Source organism: Bos indicus, chromosome 15 (assembly GCF_029378745.1).
Source record: "Bos indicus isolate NIAB-ARS_2022 breed Sahiwal x Tharparkar chromosome 15, NIAB-ARS_B.indTharparkar_mat_pri_1.0, whole genome shotgun sequence".
Taxonomy (NCBI): domain Eukaryota; kingdom Metazoa; phylum Chordata; class Mammalia; order Artiodactyla; family Bovidae; genus Bos; species Bos indicus.
The window spans coordinates 81152330-81170686 of NC_091774.1; the positions used below are offsets into that span (position 1 = coordinate 81152330).

Consider the following 18357-nt stretch of genomic DNA (forward strand, 5'->3'; position numbering starts at 1 on the left):
CCCCCCCCAAAAAAAAACACCCAGTGTTATAATGCAATGCTGGAAGTAGAACTTCAGCCACTGCCAGGATGAATAGGAAATAGAAACTAAGTGACTCTTTAGTTACCCTCTCCCCTGAGACCAGGAGAAAGGTTCAGGAGACCACCCCTCCCCCAACCCACGCTGTTGATGGCAGCTCTTGAAAAGAGCGGGGTGTCTGTAGAACTGAGCGCTATAGGAAGACAGGAATAAACTCAGCCCAAGCAGGCTGCTAGGTGGGTGGGGTGGGGTATTGCAAGGGACTTTCAGGAGAGCGTGGAGCAGCTGGTGAGCTGGGATGGAGACGCAGCACAAGAGAACAGAACCGAAGCGGTAGACAGAGTGCAGATAAAGCATAAGTCCCAGAGGGCCCCAGCCAGCTGCATCCCAGGCAATCAGGAGCCTGGGATTGGAGACCCCACCCCTGCCGTGACATCATAGGGGAGTGGGGTGGAGACCAACAAAAAGGGGGTCCCCCACCCTGGCCTTGGACTCTTGGCAGCCCACAGGGTTGAGAGCAGAGAGAAGCTGAGCCCTGAGCTAGGGTTGCCTGACTTAAAGGAACAGGCTCCTCAAGCCCCCTCTAAGCCGCCCCCCCTCCCAGCCTCCATCCGGATGACCCCTCCCTCCTGAGTCCACCATCGGGTCTCTCCTGAGGGGTCATTCTCTCAGCATGAACTGCATCTCAGATTTCTTCACCTACGAGACCACCAAGTCGGTGGTCGTGAAGAGCTGGACCATTGGGATCATCAACCGAGCGGTTCAGCTTCTCATCATCTCCTACTTCGTGGGGTGAGTCTCTGGCCCCCAGGACCTAGAAACCTGAGGTCCTAGTGACCCCGAGGGCCACTCCCGGGTCCCATCCTCCCCCGCCTCCCTTCAGTGTTGCTGCCCAGCTGCCTAAGTGTCTCCCCTTTTGGGGGGCAGCAGCCTCATCTGTGGGGACCTGTCCCAGGCGCTGTCCTCCACTGCCGTCATCGGGGAGTTCTTTTCCCACTAAACCCTCCCGAGTTGGACCGTGGCCATCACCCCGAGGAGGGGAGCTCTTGCCCTTCCACCATCTCCCCTTCCCTCTCTCCTCTCCCCCAGCCCCAGCCCCAGCCAGAGAACAGACCCCCCCACACACACACACATCTTCCCATTGCCTTCAATCAACTCTTCAGGGGTCTCAGAAAGATGAGGGAGCCAGGGGAAGGGAGGGGAAGGCAATGAGACAAGGGAATCCGCGACAGGTTGACCAGGTGAATGGCGGAGAGGACACAGAGAAGGGGCGGGCTGGGCAAGATGCTGCGAGAATGTGGAAGGGGAGCCCTCGTTCTCTGAGCGCAGGACAGGGAGGGAGGGCGTTAGAGTTGGGGACCCTGCCCCTGTGGGGGGACTGGCGGCAGGCAGAAACGAGTGCAAACACCCCTCCAGGGAAGATATACTGCAGAGAAAGGAGGCTTTCCTGAGCATGACATAGGGGACCGCCCCCCTCAAGGACCAGAAATACTCCCCTTTGTCAGAGAGCATCAGTGCCCTACGTCCGCCTGAATTCATGCCCCAGAATCCATCCTGGGAGTTGCTTAAGAGCCAGGGAGGTCCAAACACCCGCTCTTGGCCCCCCCCTCTTGCAGATGCACAATGTACACACGTACACACACGTATACATGTGTACATACAAAGTACACACAAAGGTTCATGAAACAGACAATGGCCGGGGGGAAACACAGGTTCTGTCCTTCTCATGGTCGTTCAAATCAGGAAAGCGGGACAGAAACCTCGGAGGTCTGTTTCTTTTTCCCTGGCATGTGGGTCTCTAGCCTCGTGCTGTTCCTTGAGACAACGGGTCTGTGTGTGGGAGACAGAAAGCCGCTGATGACCATCAGGAGTTTGTGCCGGGAGGTCAAAGGAGACCCGTGTGCGTGCGGGCTGGGGCTGCTGGCGGGGACCTGCTGGCCCGCCAGGCTGGAGTAGCGCGTGGAAAGACGGGTGGCCGTGGGTGAAGAAACTTTTTAGCAGCTCCACACACGTGCTGAGAACCAGTGGGTTTCATTCATGCGGTGTGTAGACGAGGCTGCACATGCAGTCTCCTCGCGGAGACGTGAGAGGAGGGATTCAAGCTTTGGGATGAGATTAAATGGCTTTAAATGAAGTTCTGTTCCCACACGGGGGTTTCACGAGATAGGATGTTTGCACGTGCTCTCCGTCGGCATCTCCGGTGCCTGGCTCAAAGTTGGTTCTTAAGGCTTCACGTTCGCCTGTGTGTGCACGGCTGTGGTTCGTTGCCGCTGAATGGTCTGTTGGTCCAGGTGAGCACAGAGCTACTTGAGCACCTTCCAGCCTGGCCTGGCTCCGTGGGCTCCAGGCCGGAGGCTGATGGAGGAGAGACCCAGCGGGCTCCATCGCCCACGCCCCCCACCGCCCTTGTCTCTCCCCCTCCCTGATCCAGTCCAGCGCCCCATTCTCAGTGCTGCAGGCCGGCCTGCTGGGCGGGTAGGAGAGGCACTTTGGCGTCTTGACATCCAGCCCCATCCGTCTCCCAGTCTGACAGCTCCCCACGGAGCAGCGCCTGGCAGTTCCATCAGCGCTCTCTTCAGCCCAGCCCCTGGTCTCAGCCGCATCTCTGTGCACCTGAGCCCGGACGCCCGTCTGTGGTCAGGAAGGTAGCAGGAGTGTATCGAGCGTGTTCTCCTGACACGGAGACGGGAACAGTGGGCCCAAGCGGGACGGGTCCTCACCCCCATGGAGCTGACCCGGCCAGAGATGGATGCTAATCAGACCGTCTCCACGAGCAGATGTAAAATGGCAGCTGTGGCTCGGGGTTGAAGAAGGGGCACCCAGTGCCCCAAGGGTCGCGGGTACCGAGAGGTTTGCCTTTGACCCAGCCGGGGAAGTAAGGGAAGGCTTTCTGGAGATGAGACTTTGAAGCCAAGAGCTGAAGGATGAGTCAGAGCCACCAGATGCGAGAAGAGGAGGAAGGAGGTTCAAGACAGAGAAGGCCGGCTCTGCCAGGTGGAAGAGCCTGGTGAATGTGGGACGAGAAGGGGTCTTGGTGGCTGGAGCAGAGGGAACCAAGGAGAGGATGGTGGAGGACGGGGCTGCAGCCACAGGCGGAGGCTGGACCTCCGATCCTTCACTGCTGCAGAGGGGTGATGGACTGTGATGGAAGCTCCTGGTGCGTTTCAACCTGGGTGTGTGTGTGTGTGTGTGTGTGTGTGTGTGTGTGTGTGTAGGGGGAGAGGTGGGAAGCCCTGGCTGACACCCCAGGGATTGGCGTGGGCAGAAGTGGACACAGGAGAAACCGTTAAGAGGCCAGGCAGTCAGGCAAAGAAAGGTGACCGTGGCTCCAACTCAGGAGGATTTGAAAGGATTTTTAGTGCTTTGAGGTTAATGCTTGACTTGAATCACTTCCATATTAGCCCTGCCAGGTAGACCAGATGCACAGCTTTACCTAGGGCGTGAGTGACAGGAGTCAATTACTCCTCTTATGTACGTACAGCAACACGCCGCCTGATCACCTGATCGACTCCACACACACCCACGCACACACACACACATGCACGCACACACGTACTGGCCTGAGCCTCAGCTGCTTGCCTGTGGCTCCCGCCCCTCCATCCCTGGCTTCCTGACCCGCCCCAGGTGCACGGAGGTGTCTCCGTGAGGACTACTGGGCCTTTCTCGTCCCTTTTCTGGGCCCAGCTCGTAATGCGCAGTCTTCTCTGCGGTGGTGGGTGGGGGAGGACTTCCTAAAAGCCGACCCCTTTTCTGGATCCCGCGGGCACCTAAGAAGGAAGGAGACAATCCCTGAGGCTTGAGTGCCCAGACGCGCCAGCCAGTGCCCGGCCTGGGGTTGGTTCCCGGGGCCTTCGTGCAGGAAGCCCACAGCCTGGAAAGCAGGGGTGAGGGCCTCCCGCCTCTGGGGTGCCCCTTCCGCCCCGGGAAGGGCCTGTTGGGGTTGCAGGCGCCCCCAGCCCATCGCAGCCCTGCACTGGCTCTCCCACACCAAGACCCCCATCTGCACGGCCTCTCACTTTGGTTCATGACGTTCAGCCTCAGGTCAAAGCTTCCAAAGACGTCCATCATGTAAAGCCGTTAAAAGGGCGCGTGGGGTCAGAGGGGGGAATTGATCCAGTTTACAGAGAGGGGCGTGGGATCCCATGGCTTGCTTTCTGCCTGCCCCGCGCCCATCTCCCCAGATGGGGACACCTGGTCAAAAGCCTGGCTCTGACCCCAACAGGAGTGGGGTTCAGACAGGTCAGTTTCCGTGTCCACGTCTCAGCCCCCGTATCAGGACGATGCCACCTCTGAGGGTTCTGGAGGGAGGAGGTGACACGTGGCAGTGCCTGGGCTGGGTGACTCGGGAAGCTGGTGACTGTTGCCATTTCTCAGGCTCCCGGCGTGCCCCCCTTTCCCTAGGCCCAGCTCACACCTTCCTGAGAGACTCATCTGATGCCTGCGGGCACGCACGCGCACACACACACACACACACACACACCCTCCCGATCTCCTCCATGACTCCCGGGAGGTGGACAGGACAGGACACTGCCCGGACTTCCAACCTGCACATCCCACCTGCCAGGGAGCTGCCGCCCGCCTCCCGCTCTATAAATAATGAACCAGGAACGCGAGGGAAGAAGTCAGAGCAGCAGAGTCAGTGCCAAGAACTGGAGGCTCAGTGCCATCCCGTCTCCTCAGCCCTGGCCTCTGGAGACAGACTCGGCCCCTCTGTTCCGGAAATGAACACCCCCCCTTCTCCAGCTGCCTGCATGCCCCGAGGGGGCACTGGAATGCTTCCGCTTGTTATTCAACTCGGAGGGGGAACCCTGCCTGGGCATAGAAAGGAGCCGAGAGGCAGGAGGAGGAGAAGGAGAGAGGCCGGACAGTCGTCCCTTGGGCTCTGGGCTCTTCCTCCTGAGACGTCCCTGAGCCGAGGGCCACTCTCCCGGGTGATGGGGCGAGGCCAGCAGGACAAGGGGACCCCGCAGGGGTGATCCAGGGTCAGAGCATGCGCGCAGCTCAGCGAGTCGGTGCCCCACCCCGGGCCTGGGCTCCTCCGTGTGTAACGTGAGGATGATACCACAGCAGTCCCCTTGGGTGGTGAGTAAGGATTCTTGCCTCTTCAGCATGCTGTGCTGATCCTGCAGTGATGGTGACCATCTGAACTCCGCTTCTCACCCGAAGGTTCCCAGACTTTAAGGACAGGAGAGGCCGGTCATCTCACTGCTGGACACACAGAGGCGTGTCCGTTCCACGGCCAGGCACACGGAGGTCCAGGGGATGTGTGGCCACCGTGGCCCCAACCCGGGTGAGGGTACCACAGCCGCAGAGGTGCTCTGTCGGACCTCCCTCCCTACCTTGGCTCCAAGGGCCGCAGCCCGCTGATAAAGCTCTTCTGGACGATGTCCCCGTTTTCCATAATCATTCCCTTCCCTTCTGCTGGGATACGAGATGGCAGGTGGGACGTCTCCATGAGCCGCCTTCTCTCCTGAGACCTCGATGATACCCCTCCCATTGCAAAACACAGAAGGCAGGGCGAGGGAAGTAAAGCTCACCCCGCTGCAGACTTCCACAGAGGCATGGTGTTCCAGGGAGCGGTTCGGAAGCACAGAGAGAACTCTTAATGGCTTGTTACTCAGGGCGCTGCCCGGAACAAGGCAGGAAGAGCAAGGTAGGTGAGGCACCCTCAGCCAGCACTGGTGGTCACCACCCTTTCCCTCCCACTCAAGACAGCGTTCAGAACTCGGCGCCGGCGACGTCCCTGGCGGTCCAGTGGTTAAGAACCTGCCTTCGAATGCAGAGGACCGTGGTTCACTGGTTCGATCCCTGGTCAGGGAACTAATATCCCAGGTGTCTTGAGGCAGCTACGGTGGAACACCATTGCTAGAACCCCGTGTGCTGCAACTGGGGCCCTGCGTGTGTGCGTGCTCAGTCGCTTCGGTCGTGTCCGATTCTTTGCGACCCTATGGACTGTAGCCCACCAGGCTCCTCTGCCCACGGGATTCTCCAGACAAGAATACTGGAGTCGGTTGCCATGCCCTCTTCCAGGGGATCTTCCCAACCCAGGGATCGAACCTACGTCTCCTGCATTGCAGGCAGATTCTTTACCCCCTGAGCCACCTGGGAAACCCAACTGAGACCCTATGCAGCCAAATAATTAATAGCATTTTTTTTAAAAGAATTCAGGGGCCATAGGGAAGCCCCACTAGGGGATGACTGCAAACCCTCTCACTGAAAACTGAACGAGGAGCCGCTTGTAAAGTTCAGTCCCATAGGCAGGGCCCCACGAGTGACTACAACCCCAGCACGACCCATGAGCTGCTCCCCTCTGCGTCTCCCAACATCAGGGGACCCAGAGGTTAGAAAGCTCCCAAGCTTGCAGTCCCAGCCCCTGCTTCTAAGCCCCTTGGCTCGGGCTGCAGCCACCTCCCAGCCCTCAGCCTCCCCCGCCCAGCCTTGTCTTCTCTGCTCCACGGCTTCCCTTCCTCCTGCCCGTCTTCATCTCACAGGGCTCCCCCGCCAGCCATCGCCCTGGTGAGCATCAGAGGCGACCCCAACACCATATTCCCCACATGCGCCCCTAGATTCCCTGAGGGGTCACACTGTGTCTCCAGAGCGGGGCACACGCAGCGTTTTGCAAACATGTTGAAGGAAGTTCTATCATCTGCACAGCGGGAACAGTGAAGACGCCTCCTCGCATGCCATCAGGAGCAGATGGAACTTTCACGAGTGGCCTTGAGGCTGAGAGTGGCCTGAGGCCCGAGGGCAGGGCGTTGACTCCCCGAAACCCAGGGGAAAGCAAGGGACCAGGGGCAGCCCCTCCTTGCTGCTGGAGAAGGCTGGGAGGCCCGTGAGGGAGGCAGGAAGGGAAGAAGCCCAGGGCATCCTCCCCGACCCACGTGGTCCCTGTCTGCCCTGACGCTGCGGTGCGGGGGGGGGGGGGGGGGGCGCGAGACTGACAGCAGCCTCAGCTGCTTGCCTCTCCGAAGCTGGTAAAGAGGCCAGGTGAGTGGAAGGGAAAGTTTGCTTTTGGGGGGATGCCAGATGCTCTCCAAAGGCAGACGCCCCACACCACCACCCCCACCCCGACAATCAGGGAGCTTCAGCTTATATCGCCTGAAGGGGGCAAAGCTGCAGGCAGAAACAGCGCTGTCAGCTCTGACCGTCGTCTTGAGATTGGTCATCAGTGGTCTGACCGGCAGCATCTCGATTGCTTTCAGTTCATCTTCAGTTCCAGGGTTGGTTTGTTTTGATTTTTTTTTTTTTTTTTTTTGAGGCCAGTTCTCAGAATTTTTGCAGCTCATGTCACGGCTATAGTCTGCTCACCACCTAATCAAATTCTTCCACCTGGTGGGGGGTTTCCATATCTACAAGACAGCTCGAAGATTAGGGCTCAGAGGGTTTTCTCTAGCCCCTGCGCAGAACTGAAGCTCCTGGGCTTTGCTAAATTATTACTTGGTCTCCTTTGAGTATTTCCCCTTCGTGTCTGCGTTTTCTCACTTCTCTGTTAAACTTACTCTTTGGCTCAGGTCTGGGGGACAAGGACCGTAGTTTCTTACTCCATCTCGACCGTACCGGTAAATGTCCACTGGGTGGCAGCACAACCCAAGAAATAAGCGGCCCCGCCTCCCTCCCCAGCCACCCCTGTCACGGGCCAGGCGCGAGCTGGCAGGTCCCTGCCGTCCTGCCCGGTCCTTCTCATCCAGCGCCCAGGGCCTGCGTTGACTTGTCCGCTGAATCCCTGACGTGTGCCAGCTCTTAAGATACAGCCGTTAGCAAAGCCTGGGAGGCACCGGGGTCAGAGGCCCATGACCCTCTGCGTCCTCTCTCCGGAAGCCGCCAGAGAGAGAAAGACAGCACAGCTGAAAACTGGTTCTTGGAAAACTTAAAAAAAAAAATTACTCTTTTAAAAATGCTTTTTAAAAAAAATTGATTACTGTTTGTCCGCGCTTGGTCTTTGCTGCTGCACACGGGCTTCCTCTAGTTACAGAGAGCAGGGGCCCCTCTAGAGCTGCAAGGACTTCTCGTCGCTGGGTCTTCCTGTGCAGCGACAGGCCCCAGACCACCCAGGCTGCAGTAGTTGTGCTCGGCTCAGCCGCCCCAGGGCCCGTGGGATCTTCCCGGACCGGGGATTGAACCCGCGTCCCCGGCACTGGCAGGCCGGCGCTTAACCACTGGACCCCCAGGGAAGTCCAAACAGCTCACTCTTTTTATGTAAAAGGCAGAAAACAACACACAGTGTACAAATGGCATCTGTAGTATTAAAATTTCAAGGAGGGGTTCCCTGAGGGGGAGAAAAGAAGTCTAAAAGGGCTCTTTAGTCGCAAAGAGTCAGACACGACTGCGCGGCTTCCCTTTCACATTTTACTTTCATGCTTTGGAGAAGGAAATGGCAACCCACTCCAGTGCTCTTGCCTGGAGAATCCCAGGGACGGGGGAGCCTGGTGGGCTGCCGTCCCTGGGGTCGCACAGAGTCGGACACGACTGAAGTGACAGCAGTAGCAGTAGGGAGAAGTGCAGAAAGGGGGAGAACGTGACTCTAAGCCAACCCTGGGCTGGCGCAGGCCTGCAGCCCAGGCGCCCCATGCCCTCTGGAGGCGGACAGAAAGTGGCCTTTCCCGGCCTCCGTCTGAGGGCCTCGCCCCTCCTCTGTTGCTCTCTGCCCCCGCGCCCCCCACCAGGTGGGTTTTCCTGCACGAGAAGGCGTACCAGGTTCGGGACACGGCCATCGAGTCCTCGGTGGTGACCAAGGTCAAGGGCTTCGGACGCTATGCCAACCGAGTCATGGACGTGTCTGACTACGTGACCCCACCCCAGGTGCGTCCCTCTGCCCAGCCCAGGACCCTGTGGGCGCCCCCATGCTGGGGAGGTTGGCGAGGAGGGGCCAAGGCGAGGAGTGCCAGTGGGATTCCCAGACCAGACGCGGTGGCATCAGGGATCTGGGGGACCCCTTCCCAGCAGCTGGGAGGTGCTGGGGGCTTGGGCCTGCCTTCCGACTTTGCTAGGCAGCACTGGGCATCAGGGAGCCGGGTTTCTCCCTGGCTCTGCAACAACCTGTCCTGAAATCAAGGACAGCACCCTGGGGGGAGCAAGAAGGGTCGGGAGGATGTCTGGAAAGAGCTTGGCGTGGACCCCACCTTTGCCTTTAGCCCCGTGACCTTGGCCAGATCTCCGGGTCCAAGCCTCAGTCTCCCCATCTGTACAGTGGGGATAACAGCCTCGGAGTTCTCATCTGTACAGTGGGGATAACAGCCTCAGTCTCCCCATCTGTACAGTGGGGATAACAGCCTCAGTCTCCCCATCTGTACAGTGGGGATAACAGCCTCAGTCTCCCCATCTGTACAGTGGGGATAACAGCCTCAGTCTCCCCATCTGTACAGTGGGGATAACAGCCTCAGTCTCCCCATCTGTACAGTGGGGGTAACAGCCTCAGTCTCCCCATCTGTACAGTGGGGGTAACAGCCTCAGTCTCCCCATCTGTACAGTGGGGGTAACAGCCTCAGTCTCCCCATCTGTACAGTGGGGGTAACAGCCTCAGTCTCCCCATCTGTACAGTGGGGGTAACAGCCTCAGTCTCCCCATCTGTACAGTGGGGGTAACAGCCTCAGTCTCCCCATCTGTACAGTGGGGGTAACAGCCTCAGTCTCCCCATCTGTACAGTGGGGATAACAGCCTCGGAGTTCTCATCTGTACAGTGGGGGTAACAGCCTTGGAGTTCTCATCTGTACAGTGGGGATAACAGCCTCAGTCTCCCCATCTGTACAGTGGGGGTAACAGCCGTACTCACCTCTCAAACTGGCACTGTTGCATCTTCCCTCTCCCTCCTCCTCCTCCCAAGGGCACCTCTGTCTTTGTCATCATCACCAAGATGATCGTCACGGAAAACCAGATGCAAGGCTTCTGCCCAGAGGTGAGGGCAGGGCAGTGTGGTTGGGGGAGGCGTGGGGTTGAGGATGCAAGCAGAGGCCCAGGGTCCAGCCCCTGGAGCTGCTGGGACCCCTCCACCCTCCAGCGCCCCCCGCACTGCCCCCTGGGGTAATGGATCCTCCCCACACCTGTCTCCCCACAGAGCGAGGAGAAGTTCCGCTGTGTGTCGGACAGCCAGTGCGGACCAGAGCGCTTCCCGGGGGGAGGTGAGTGCGGCCCCCTACCCATCCGCTCCCAACCCCACGGAGTCAGCGGGACCCGGAGGGCAGCATGTCCCCGCCAGGGGAGAGGGTGGGAATCAGGGGTCTCGGGGGCTGCTGCCCACTCTGACGGAAGCCCACCATGTGCCAGCCCAGCGGGGGCTGCCCCCAGAGCTCCCAGTCCAGCGATGGGGTCCACACAGGTGCGCCCAAGGTGGGCAGGGCCGTCACGGACACACAGTGGGACGCGGGGGCTGGGGGTAGAGAGATTGGCTCCTGGCGTGTGCGTGCTAAGTTGCTTCAGTCGTGTCCAGCTCTGCGACCCCACAAACTGTAGCCCACCAGGCTCCTCTGTCCTTGGGATTCTCTAGGCAAGAACACTGGGGTGGGCTGCCGTGCCCTCTTCCAGGGGATCTTCCCATCCCAGGGATGGAACCCAGGTTTCCTGTGGCTCCTGCATCGCAGGCAGATGCTTTACCGCTGAGCCACCAGGGGAGGCCCTGGTTCCTGGTGGGTACCCCAAGTGGCTTCCTAGAGGCAGGGTCATTTGAGATGGGCCCTGAAGAACAGGCAGGATTTGGCAGGCGGCTTCGAGAAGGGCATTCCAGGCAAGAGGAGCAGAAGCAGCCAAGGCTCGGAGGCAGGAAAGAGCCTGCAGCGAAGGGGTCTCCACGTGAAGGGGTCTCTGCGGTGAAGGGGTCTCCACGTGAAGGAGTCTCCGCGTGAAGGGGTCTCCGGGTGAAGGGGTCTCCGGGTGAAGGGGTCTCCGGGTGAAGGGGTCTCCGGGTGAAGGGGTCTCCGCCGTGAAGGGGTCTCCACCGTGAAGGGGCTCGGAACTCGGGAGGGATAGGTCGTCCCCTCCGTTCCGCCCGGTCCAGGGCTGGGGAGGCGAGGCAGGAGGAGCTCTGAGGAGCACGGGGCCCCCAGTCCACCTCCCTGGCCCAGCCTGCCCTTTCCCTCCGCCTGCGGGATCCCTGTGTGTGTTGGGGGGCATCCCCGATGGGGAGAGGGGAAGGGGTGAAGGGCTGGGCATGCACCCAGCGATCGCAGCTCCACTCTCGCAGGGATCCTCACCGGCCGCTGCGTCAACTACAGCTCTGAGCTCCGGACCTGCGAGATCCAGGGCTGGTGCCCGGCAGAGGTGGACACAGTGGAGACGTAAGGATCCGGGCACAAGCTGTGCCTCTGGGCCCCCCGGACCCGTCTTCCCCTGGGGCAGGGGAGGGGCCCTCGACAGAGTCTCCCCCAGCCCCGCTCTCCCTCAGACCTCGAGATACCACGGCTACGTGGCCGTCAGGAGGTGCTCCCAGGGAGGTAGGTGGTCCCTCCTCCTGGTTCCGCCTCCTTCCTCCCGAGCTCAGGGCTCCTGCTCTCGCCCCGCCCGCAGGCCTGTCATGATGGAAGCCGAGAACTTCACTATTTTCATCAAGAACAGCATCCGTTTCCCCCTCTTCAACTTCGAGAAGTGAGTCCTCAGTCCCGTTCGGTTCAGTCGCTCAGTCGTGTCGGACTCTGCGACCCCTTGGACCGCTGCACGCCAGGCCTCCCTGTCCATCACCAACTCCCAGAGTTCACCCAAACTCACGTCCACTGAGTCGGTGATGCTATCCAGCCATCTCATCCTCTGTCATCCCCTTCTCCTCCTGCCCTCAATCTTTCCCAGAATCAGGAGTCAGCGCTTCACATCAGGGGGCCAAAGGATTGAGTCCTAGTTCCTTCCTGAAGCCAAAAAGCATTGCAGCCACCTCCCCACCCCCCGGAAGGGGACACCCCTTCTTCCCCGCTCCCCAGGGTGAGACCTCCCCAGGGTGGACTCTGGGACCAGTTTCTCCACCAGCCTCCTGCACCGGGGCTGAGGACCCACACGGGGGCTTTGCTGGGCAGGGGGCTGGGGGCAGGGACAGTGGACTCTGGGCCTGGAACGGAGGATGCCTCCGAAGAAGGCGGGGTCCTTTCCTCCCCACCTCAAGCCCACGTGTGGGTGGGGTGTCCCTTTTCCCTTGGGGCAGCCCCTCTCCAGTGGTGCCCCAGTTCAGCCCCTCCTGGGTGGGTGTCCACATGCAGAGCACAGCAGAGGAGCCAAGGATAAGGCCACCCACCCTCATGTAGGAGGGCGGCAGTGTGGGCCATCGGGAAGGTGCCAGGGCGGAGGTGAGGGGGGCGGCGAGCATCCAGAGGGCTGACGCTGGAAGGAAACCCACACTTCAACCCCCCTCCACTCCCCAGGGGGAACCTCCTCCCTGACCTGACAGCCGCCGATGTGAAGACCTGCCGCTTCCACCCCGACAGAGCCCCCTTCTGCCCTATCCTGCGGGTGGGCGACGTGGTCAAGTTCGCGGGGCAGGATTTTGCCAAGCTGGCCCAAACGGTGAGGAGCCAGCCGCTCTTGCCTTGGGGGCCCAGGGGGCCCTTTGGCCGGTGGAGGCAGTCCTGGGAGCTGGGGAGGAGCTGCAGGGTGGCCGCACCCTGGGTGGGGGCACCCCAGACCTGTGCCCACCATGCTCCTGCCTCCCTAGCTCCTGCCCACCCCCAGCCCCCCTCCCCTGCCCCTGGCTTCATGCTCCACGTGCAGGCAGAGGCCTCCGATCTCCCAGGAGCACCCACACCACGGGAAGATGGATCAGTGGTCACTTCTCTGCATGGGAACTAAGGGACTAAAGATAACCAAAAGAAAAAACCCAGGGACGTCCCTGGTGGTCCGGCGGTTCAGAGGCTGCCTCGGAATGCCGGGACAGCAGGTCAATCCCTGCTCCGGGAACTCAGATCCCACCTGCTGTGGGGCAGCTAGGACCGCAAGCCGCAGCTAAAGGGCAGGGCTCGACAAGAGCCAGCGCCACGGGGAGAAAAAAGACACTGAAAGCAGGAATCAGAGAGGCTCAGGGGCTGTGACCCTCAGCTACAGCCCTTCTTTACTAAGCGACGCGTGACAAAGCCCTCTTCTTTCTCCCGACCTCTGCCCTCCACTTGGAGAATGGCAGGAAATCCCCCATCCGTTTGTCACACCCCCCCCACCCCGCTGGGACCCACCCCACTGCACCGGAGGGCTCAGTCCACCCCCTGTCCTTCCAGGGCGGCGTCCTGGGCATTAAGATCGGCTGGGCGTGCGACCTGGACAAGGCCTGGGACGAGTGCGTCCCCAGATACTCCTTTACCCGGCTGGACGGCGTTTCGGAGAAGAGCAGTGTCTCCCCGGGCTACAACTTCAGGTAACCCCGCCCTGTCCCCGGGACGTTGCGAGAAGGAGGCGGGCACCCTGACACGTCAGGCCGCAGTGCACCCCAGGAAGAGAAGGCACCACGTTACCCCCTCGGGGTTCAGCTCAAAATCAGGGAGGACTTTCCAGCTGTCAGCCCCTCGGAGACCCTGTGCCGTCCTCCGAGCTCACCGCCACGAGCAGGGACCCTGCGGAGGGGTCACACTGCCAGCTGGCGGTTAGGCCCCAAGATCAGGGCCTCCTGAAACGTTCCGTGATTCTGAACCCATTCTGAGCTCCTCCGGCTCGGAAGCTGTGGTCGTCCCATTTGTCTACTGCACCAGAATTTTCTGAGGTTTCTTGCTTCACCAAGCAATGGTGATAGCTGGTATCCTCTTCTCAAAAGGTGGAAATTTTGTATCTCTGTCCGTAACCAAGAGATTTCATCTGAGTGACAAGTAATGATTATACTGTTCCTGTTAGCTCTTCAGTGACTTTCCAAACAAGAACTCAGTCTTTAAATACCATCTCATTTACATTCCCAATGGCTTTGAAACATAAGGGATCCCTCTCCCCATTTTGAAGAAAGGGAGAAAAGAGAACTCTGGGCGAACTATTGGGAACCAGCTGAAAGCCCGTGAAAAGCCCATGACCTTCCATCCCCATTTCCTTATCTATGAACCTTATTATCTTGAGGAGCTGATCAGACAATGTGTAGAAGACTTCAGCTCTCTGGGGGAGTTTTCCCTTAATTTTTTAAGGTCCTGAAGTTTCTGGCAGGGCCCTGGTTAAGCACACAGTGTTATATACTGTAAACAGGCTAAATTAGGTAAATAGGCAGGAATCAGGGGAAATATGATTAAGAATGTATTTCAATTATATTATATATATATTCAAATTTTCTCTATTATAATGGTATTATCCAACATAATGGCATCCATAAGCAAAAAAAAAAATCATTTTGCCTTTTAAAATTTTTGTTTGTAGTTTAAAAAAAATAGTTATCCACGCCATTATGGACAGAGGAGCCTGGCAGGCTACAGTCCATGGGGTCGCAAAAAGTTGGACATGACTTAGAGGCTAAACACAACAACAAGCTTTACAATTAATAGTTTAAAATATGTGTGTATTCTCTGGAAAGAAGAATTTTTTTAAATTGAAAGTGCTTTTATAATCAACTCTAAACTTAAAAAAAAAAAAAAACCATAGGAAACAACACATAATTTAAAGTAGTTTAAAAATACTGTTTGGCTCCCTGGCAGAAATTGTCATATTTATTCAGTCAGTACATCACACTGAAATCAATACAAAGGATATTTGTATGGTGGCTTAAAATAGTAACATATTAATAAAAATTCTTGTGATCTAAAATAAAATGCAAGTCTTCATCTTCATAAATTCCCTCTGGCCACTGGATATTCTTCAGCCCTCCAGCTAACTCATCTGGCAGGAGAGCTTATGAAGAGTAGAGCTAGGAAGAAGACCCCGACTATCGGTCTCATACAGCTTTAGAAGAAAGTCTTTCATTCAAAGAAGAACTGGTTTGGAGTTCTCATCTTCAGTTGGTCGTGGTGGGCTCACCCACACATACACTGCACCCCTACCCTCTGTCACCCTAGGCACAGCAGGACATGAGTTAGACCTGTTTCTAAATGAGTGAAGTGAAAGTCTCTCAGTCGTGTCCGACTCTTTGTGACCCCATGGACTATACTGGAGTAGATAGCCTTTCCCTTCTCCAAGGAATCTTCCCAATCCAGGGGTCGCACCCAGGTCTCCCGATTTCAGGCAGATTCTTTACCAGCTGAGCCACAAGGGAAGGCCAGTCCTAAATAAGCCTGGGTTAAATGTGGGGAGACAGGTCAGAGGGTCTTTAAGGACCCTGCGAGCATAATCCCTGGGAGCCTAAGGGAAACTAAGATGTGGGGGTCCCAGATAGCTGACCCCACCAAAGACCTCCAGGCTAGAGTGCTGTTTTTGTTCAGTCACTCAGTCGTGTTCAACTCTTTGTGATCCCATGGACGGCAGCACGCCAGGCTTCCCTGTCCATCACCAACTCCTAGAGCTTACTCAAACTCGTGTCCATTGAATCGGTGATGTCATCCAACCATCTCATCCTCTGTCGTCCCCTTCTCCTCCCACCTTCCATCTTTTCCAGCATCAGGGTCTTTTCCAAGGAGTCAGTTCTTTGCATAAGGTGGCCAAAGTATTGGAGTTTCAGCTTCAGCATCAGTCCTTCCAAAGAATATTCAGGACTGATTTCCTTTAGGGTGGACTGGTTGGATCTCCTTGCAGTCCAAGGGACTCTCAAGAGTCTTCTCCAACACCACAGTTCAAAAGCATCAATTCTTCATTGCTCAGCCTTCTTTATGGTCCAATTCTCACATCTGTACATGACTTCTGGAAAAACCATAGCTTTGATGATATGGACCTTTGTCAGCCAATTAATGTCTCTGCCTGTTAACACACTGTCTAGGCTTGTCATAGCTTTTCTACCAAGGAGTAAGCGCCTTTTAATTTCACGGTTGCAGTCACTGTCCATGGTGATTTTGGCTCGAGTGTGAAGAGGCAAAGGTGCTCTATTTGACCCTTATGGTTTAAGAGTTTCTAGAGAGCCCAAAGAGTCGGACACGACTGAGTGACTTCACTTTCACTTTTCACTTTCATGCACTGGAGAAGGAAATGGCAACCCACTCCAGTGTTCTTGCCTGGAGAGTCCCAGGGATGGCGGAGCCTGGTGGGCTGCCGTCTGTGGGGTCGCACAGAGTCAGCCACGACTGAAGCGACGCAGCAGCAGCAGCATCGAGCCCAAAAGGGTAAAGGCACAGGGAGCATCTCTGCGGCCCTGGCTCTGCCCCCTCAGAGCACCCCCCAACTTCACTCCCCACCCCGGGGGAGCCAGAAAGCTGCAGGCGCCACACGAACACCCAATGCTAAGCTGAGGTCACCTGTCGGGGAGGCTCCTGGCCACCGATCCAAAACCTCGGAGAAGAGAACAAGGCTTAGGCCAGCCGCGGTGCGGATCCTGTGTGTCTGCTCCGTAGAGTCTCACCAGGCTCCTTGCCGGTGTGTGAAGGGTCCCATGTGCGTTTGCTCAAAGTTCCTCACCCCCTGCCTGGAGGACCTTCCCTCCCCCCACTTCACAGCTGAGAAAGCAGAGGCCTGCGAGTGAAATACTTCTCTCGAGGTCACAGAGCCGGTAAGCGTGGGCGCCTGGATGCAAACCTGTTTTCTTGGCTGCTTTCCAACCCAACCAGGAAGGTTAGACACGTTCTCCTTTAGGACGGTCAGGATGAATGCATTCATCCCCACTTTAAAGACAAGGAATCTGAGGTCCAGGGAGGCTGAAAGACTAGTTGCTGCTGCTGGAGGCACCATTCCTAGCCCAGTCTTTTGTCTCCCAGTCAAATTCATCGGCTTCCTCATCTCCAAAAGAGGCTAGATTTTTTTTTTTTTTTTCCCCAACGTCCTGCTGTTGCCGTTTGCTCTGGAGGGAATGAAATCATTCAGGCAAGATTCAGCTTTCTCTTAATCTGCAAACTCAGACGTTCAGAGGCAGCTAGAGACTCGAGTTTCCATCCTTAATTACTTCTGCAGCTCCTTTCCAAATGCCAGCCCCCACCCCAAGGATCTTGAGGATCTTTGCCTGCAGAAGTCAGAGACTTAGAGAATTTATAGCTGTCCAAGGCACCTCGACTAACTCGGCCATTTAACGGATAAGGAAGTAGACCCTCCGAAGGGGGAGGTGATGAGGCCAAGGTCACAGGTGCATGTTAGAGGAGCCTTAGAGGTCATTAGCTCCCAGTTCCTATGGCAGTCTCTGGATGCAGCCCCAGACGGGATGTGTCCGTCACTGATGGCTCCAGTCATTGGAAAGGTGACCTCGTATTGAGCTAACACGCGTCTCCCTTCCACTCCCACCCAAAGCACCTGGTGCGGTCCATCTAAATTAATCTTTCTTTGTGTGATCTCCTGAAGGTTCCCATCTGTCCCTACCTGAAAGTGAGTGGAAAGATTTTATTTTTACTCCCAGGTCTCGTCAGCGTGGTGTAAGGTTCCAAAGGCCATTTTAACTTAGTGTTTTCGTGAAGCTCCTTTCCAAGTACCTTGAGAACGTGCAGTGGGTGGGTTCGTCCACATCAGTCCCAGACAGAGCTCAGCATTTCTGAAAATAGGAACTGGCACGACTTCCCTGGAGGTCTAGAGGTTAAGACTCCCTGCTGCCAATGCAGCCGACATGGATTTGATCCCTGGCTGGGGAACTAAGAGCCCACAGACCATGCAGCGTGGCCAAAGGATTTTAAAAATTTAAGAAATAAGAACTGGCGAGAGTTACCAATTCCAGGGAGCACAAGGTGACAGCCACCCCAGCAGAAGGGCTTCTGCGTGTTGGGCGCCCCCACAGCTTAGCAGGGCAGGATTTTAACCAGAGAACTGACTGCATCCCCCAGAGCGCTGGGGCAGGCAGTGTTGTGGGGGCACTGACTGTCCTGCTGCCCGGAACGGGTGTGTGCGTGCGTTTGGGGATGAATGCGTGAGAGTGAGTGCGTGCATCAGTTGTGTGAGTCGGTGAGGCTGAGTGAAAGTGTGTCAGGGAACACGTGTGAGTCTTTGAGTGGCTAGGCAGAGACAGTACAAAGATGAATTGAAAATCCTGTATCAGTCAGGGTCTCAGCAGGAAACAGATGGCACATGTCCACTGGGTAACTGGAGGAGAGCTGGGTAAAGGGAGAGGAGAGCCTCAATGGACAGTACATTGTCCACAAAGGGGGCAGCAACATAACGCTGGTGACGGTCCAGGTCTGAAGATAAGAGGGCAGGAAGTGGTTCCTGGCCCACAGAGCAGCCAGCAACAGAAGCAAAGGCCGGGGGCAGCCCAGGGCGGGGCCAGGCAAGGAGGAGGGGCGGGGCCAGGCCAGCAGAAGAGGCGGGGCCAGGCAGGGAGGTGGGGGCGGGGCCAGGCAGGGAGGTGGGGCGGGGCCAGGCAGGGAGGTGGGGCGGGGCCAGGCAGGGAGGTGGGGCGGGGTCAGGCAGGGAGGA

At 57.5% G+C, this 18357-nt stretch overlaps 1 protein-coding gene across 1 annotated transcript; it reads left to right on the plus strand.

Annotated features, from left to right (window-relative positions):
- Positions 1 to 267: 267 nt before the first annotated feature.
- On the plus strand, positions 268 to 17677 carry LOC109570043 (P2X purinoceptor 3). Its single transcript, XM_019975870.2, has 8 exons — positions 268 to 810; positions 8682 to 8817; positions 9839 to 9910; positions 10070 to 10133; positions 11192 to 11285; positions 11515 to 11592; positions 12354 to 12495; positions 13197 to 17677. Exons 1-8 carry the CDS (start codon positions 692 to 694, stop codon positions 13335 to 13337), a joined length of 846 nt encoding a protein of 281 aa, XP_019831429.2. The 5' UTR covers positions 268 to 691; the 3' UTR covers positions 13338 to 17677.
- The last annotated feature ends 680 nt before the right edge of the window (positions 17678 to 18357 follow it).

What these genes read in the sequence shown, in the direction of transcription:
- LOC109570043 (XM_019975870.2), top strand. Translation starts at nt 692, where the DNA reads ATGAACTGCATCTCAGATTTCTTCACCTACGAGACCACCAAGTCGGTG. An exon ending in ACTACGTGACCCCACCCCAG is followed by an intron (nt 8,818 to 9,838) that starts GTGCGTCCCTCT and finishes CCTCCTCCCAAG; the next exon opens with GGCACCTCTGTCTTTGTCAT. An exon ending in GAGGTGGACACAGTGGAGAC is followed by an intron (nt 11,286 to 11,514) that starts GTAAGGATCCGG and finishes CCCCGCCCGCAG; the next exon opens with GCCTGTCATGATGGAAGCCG.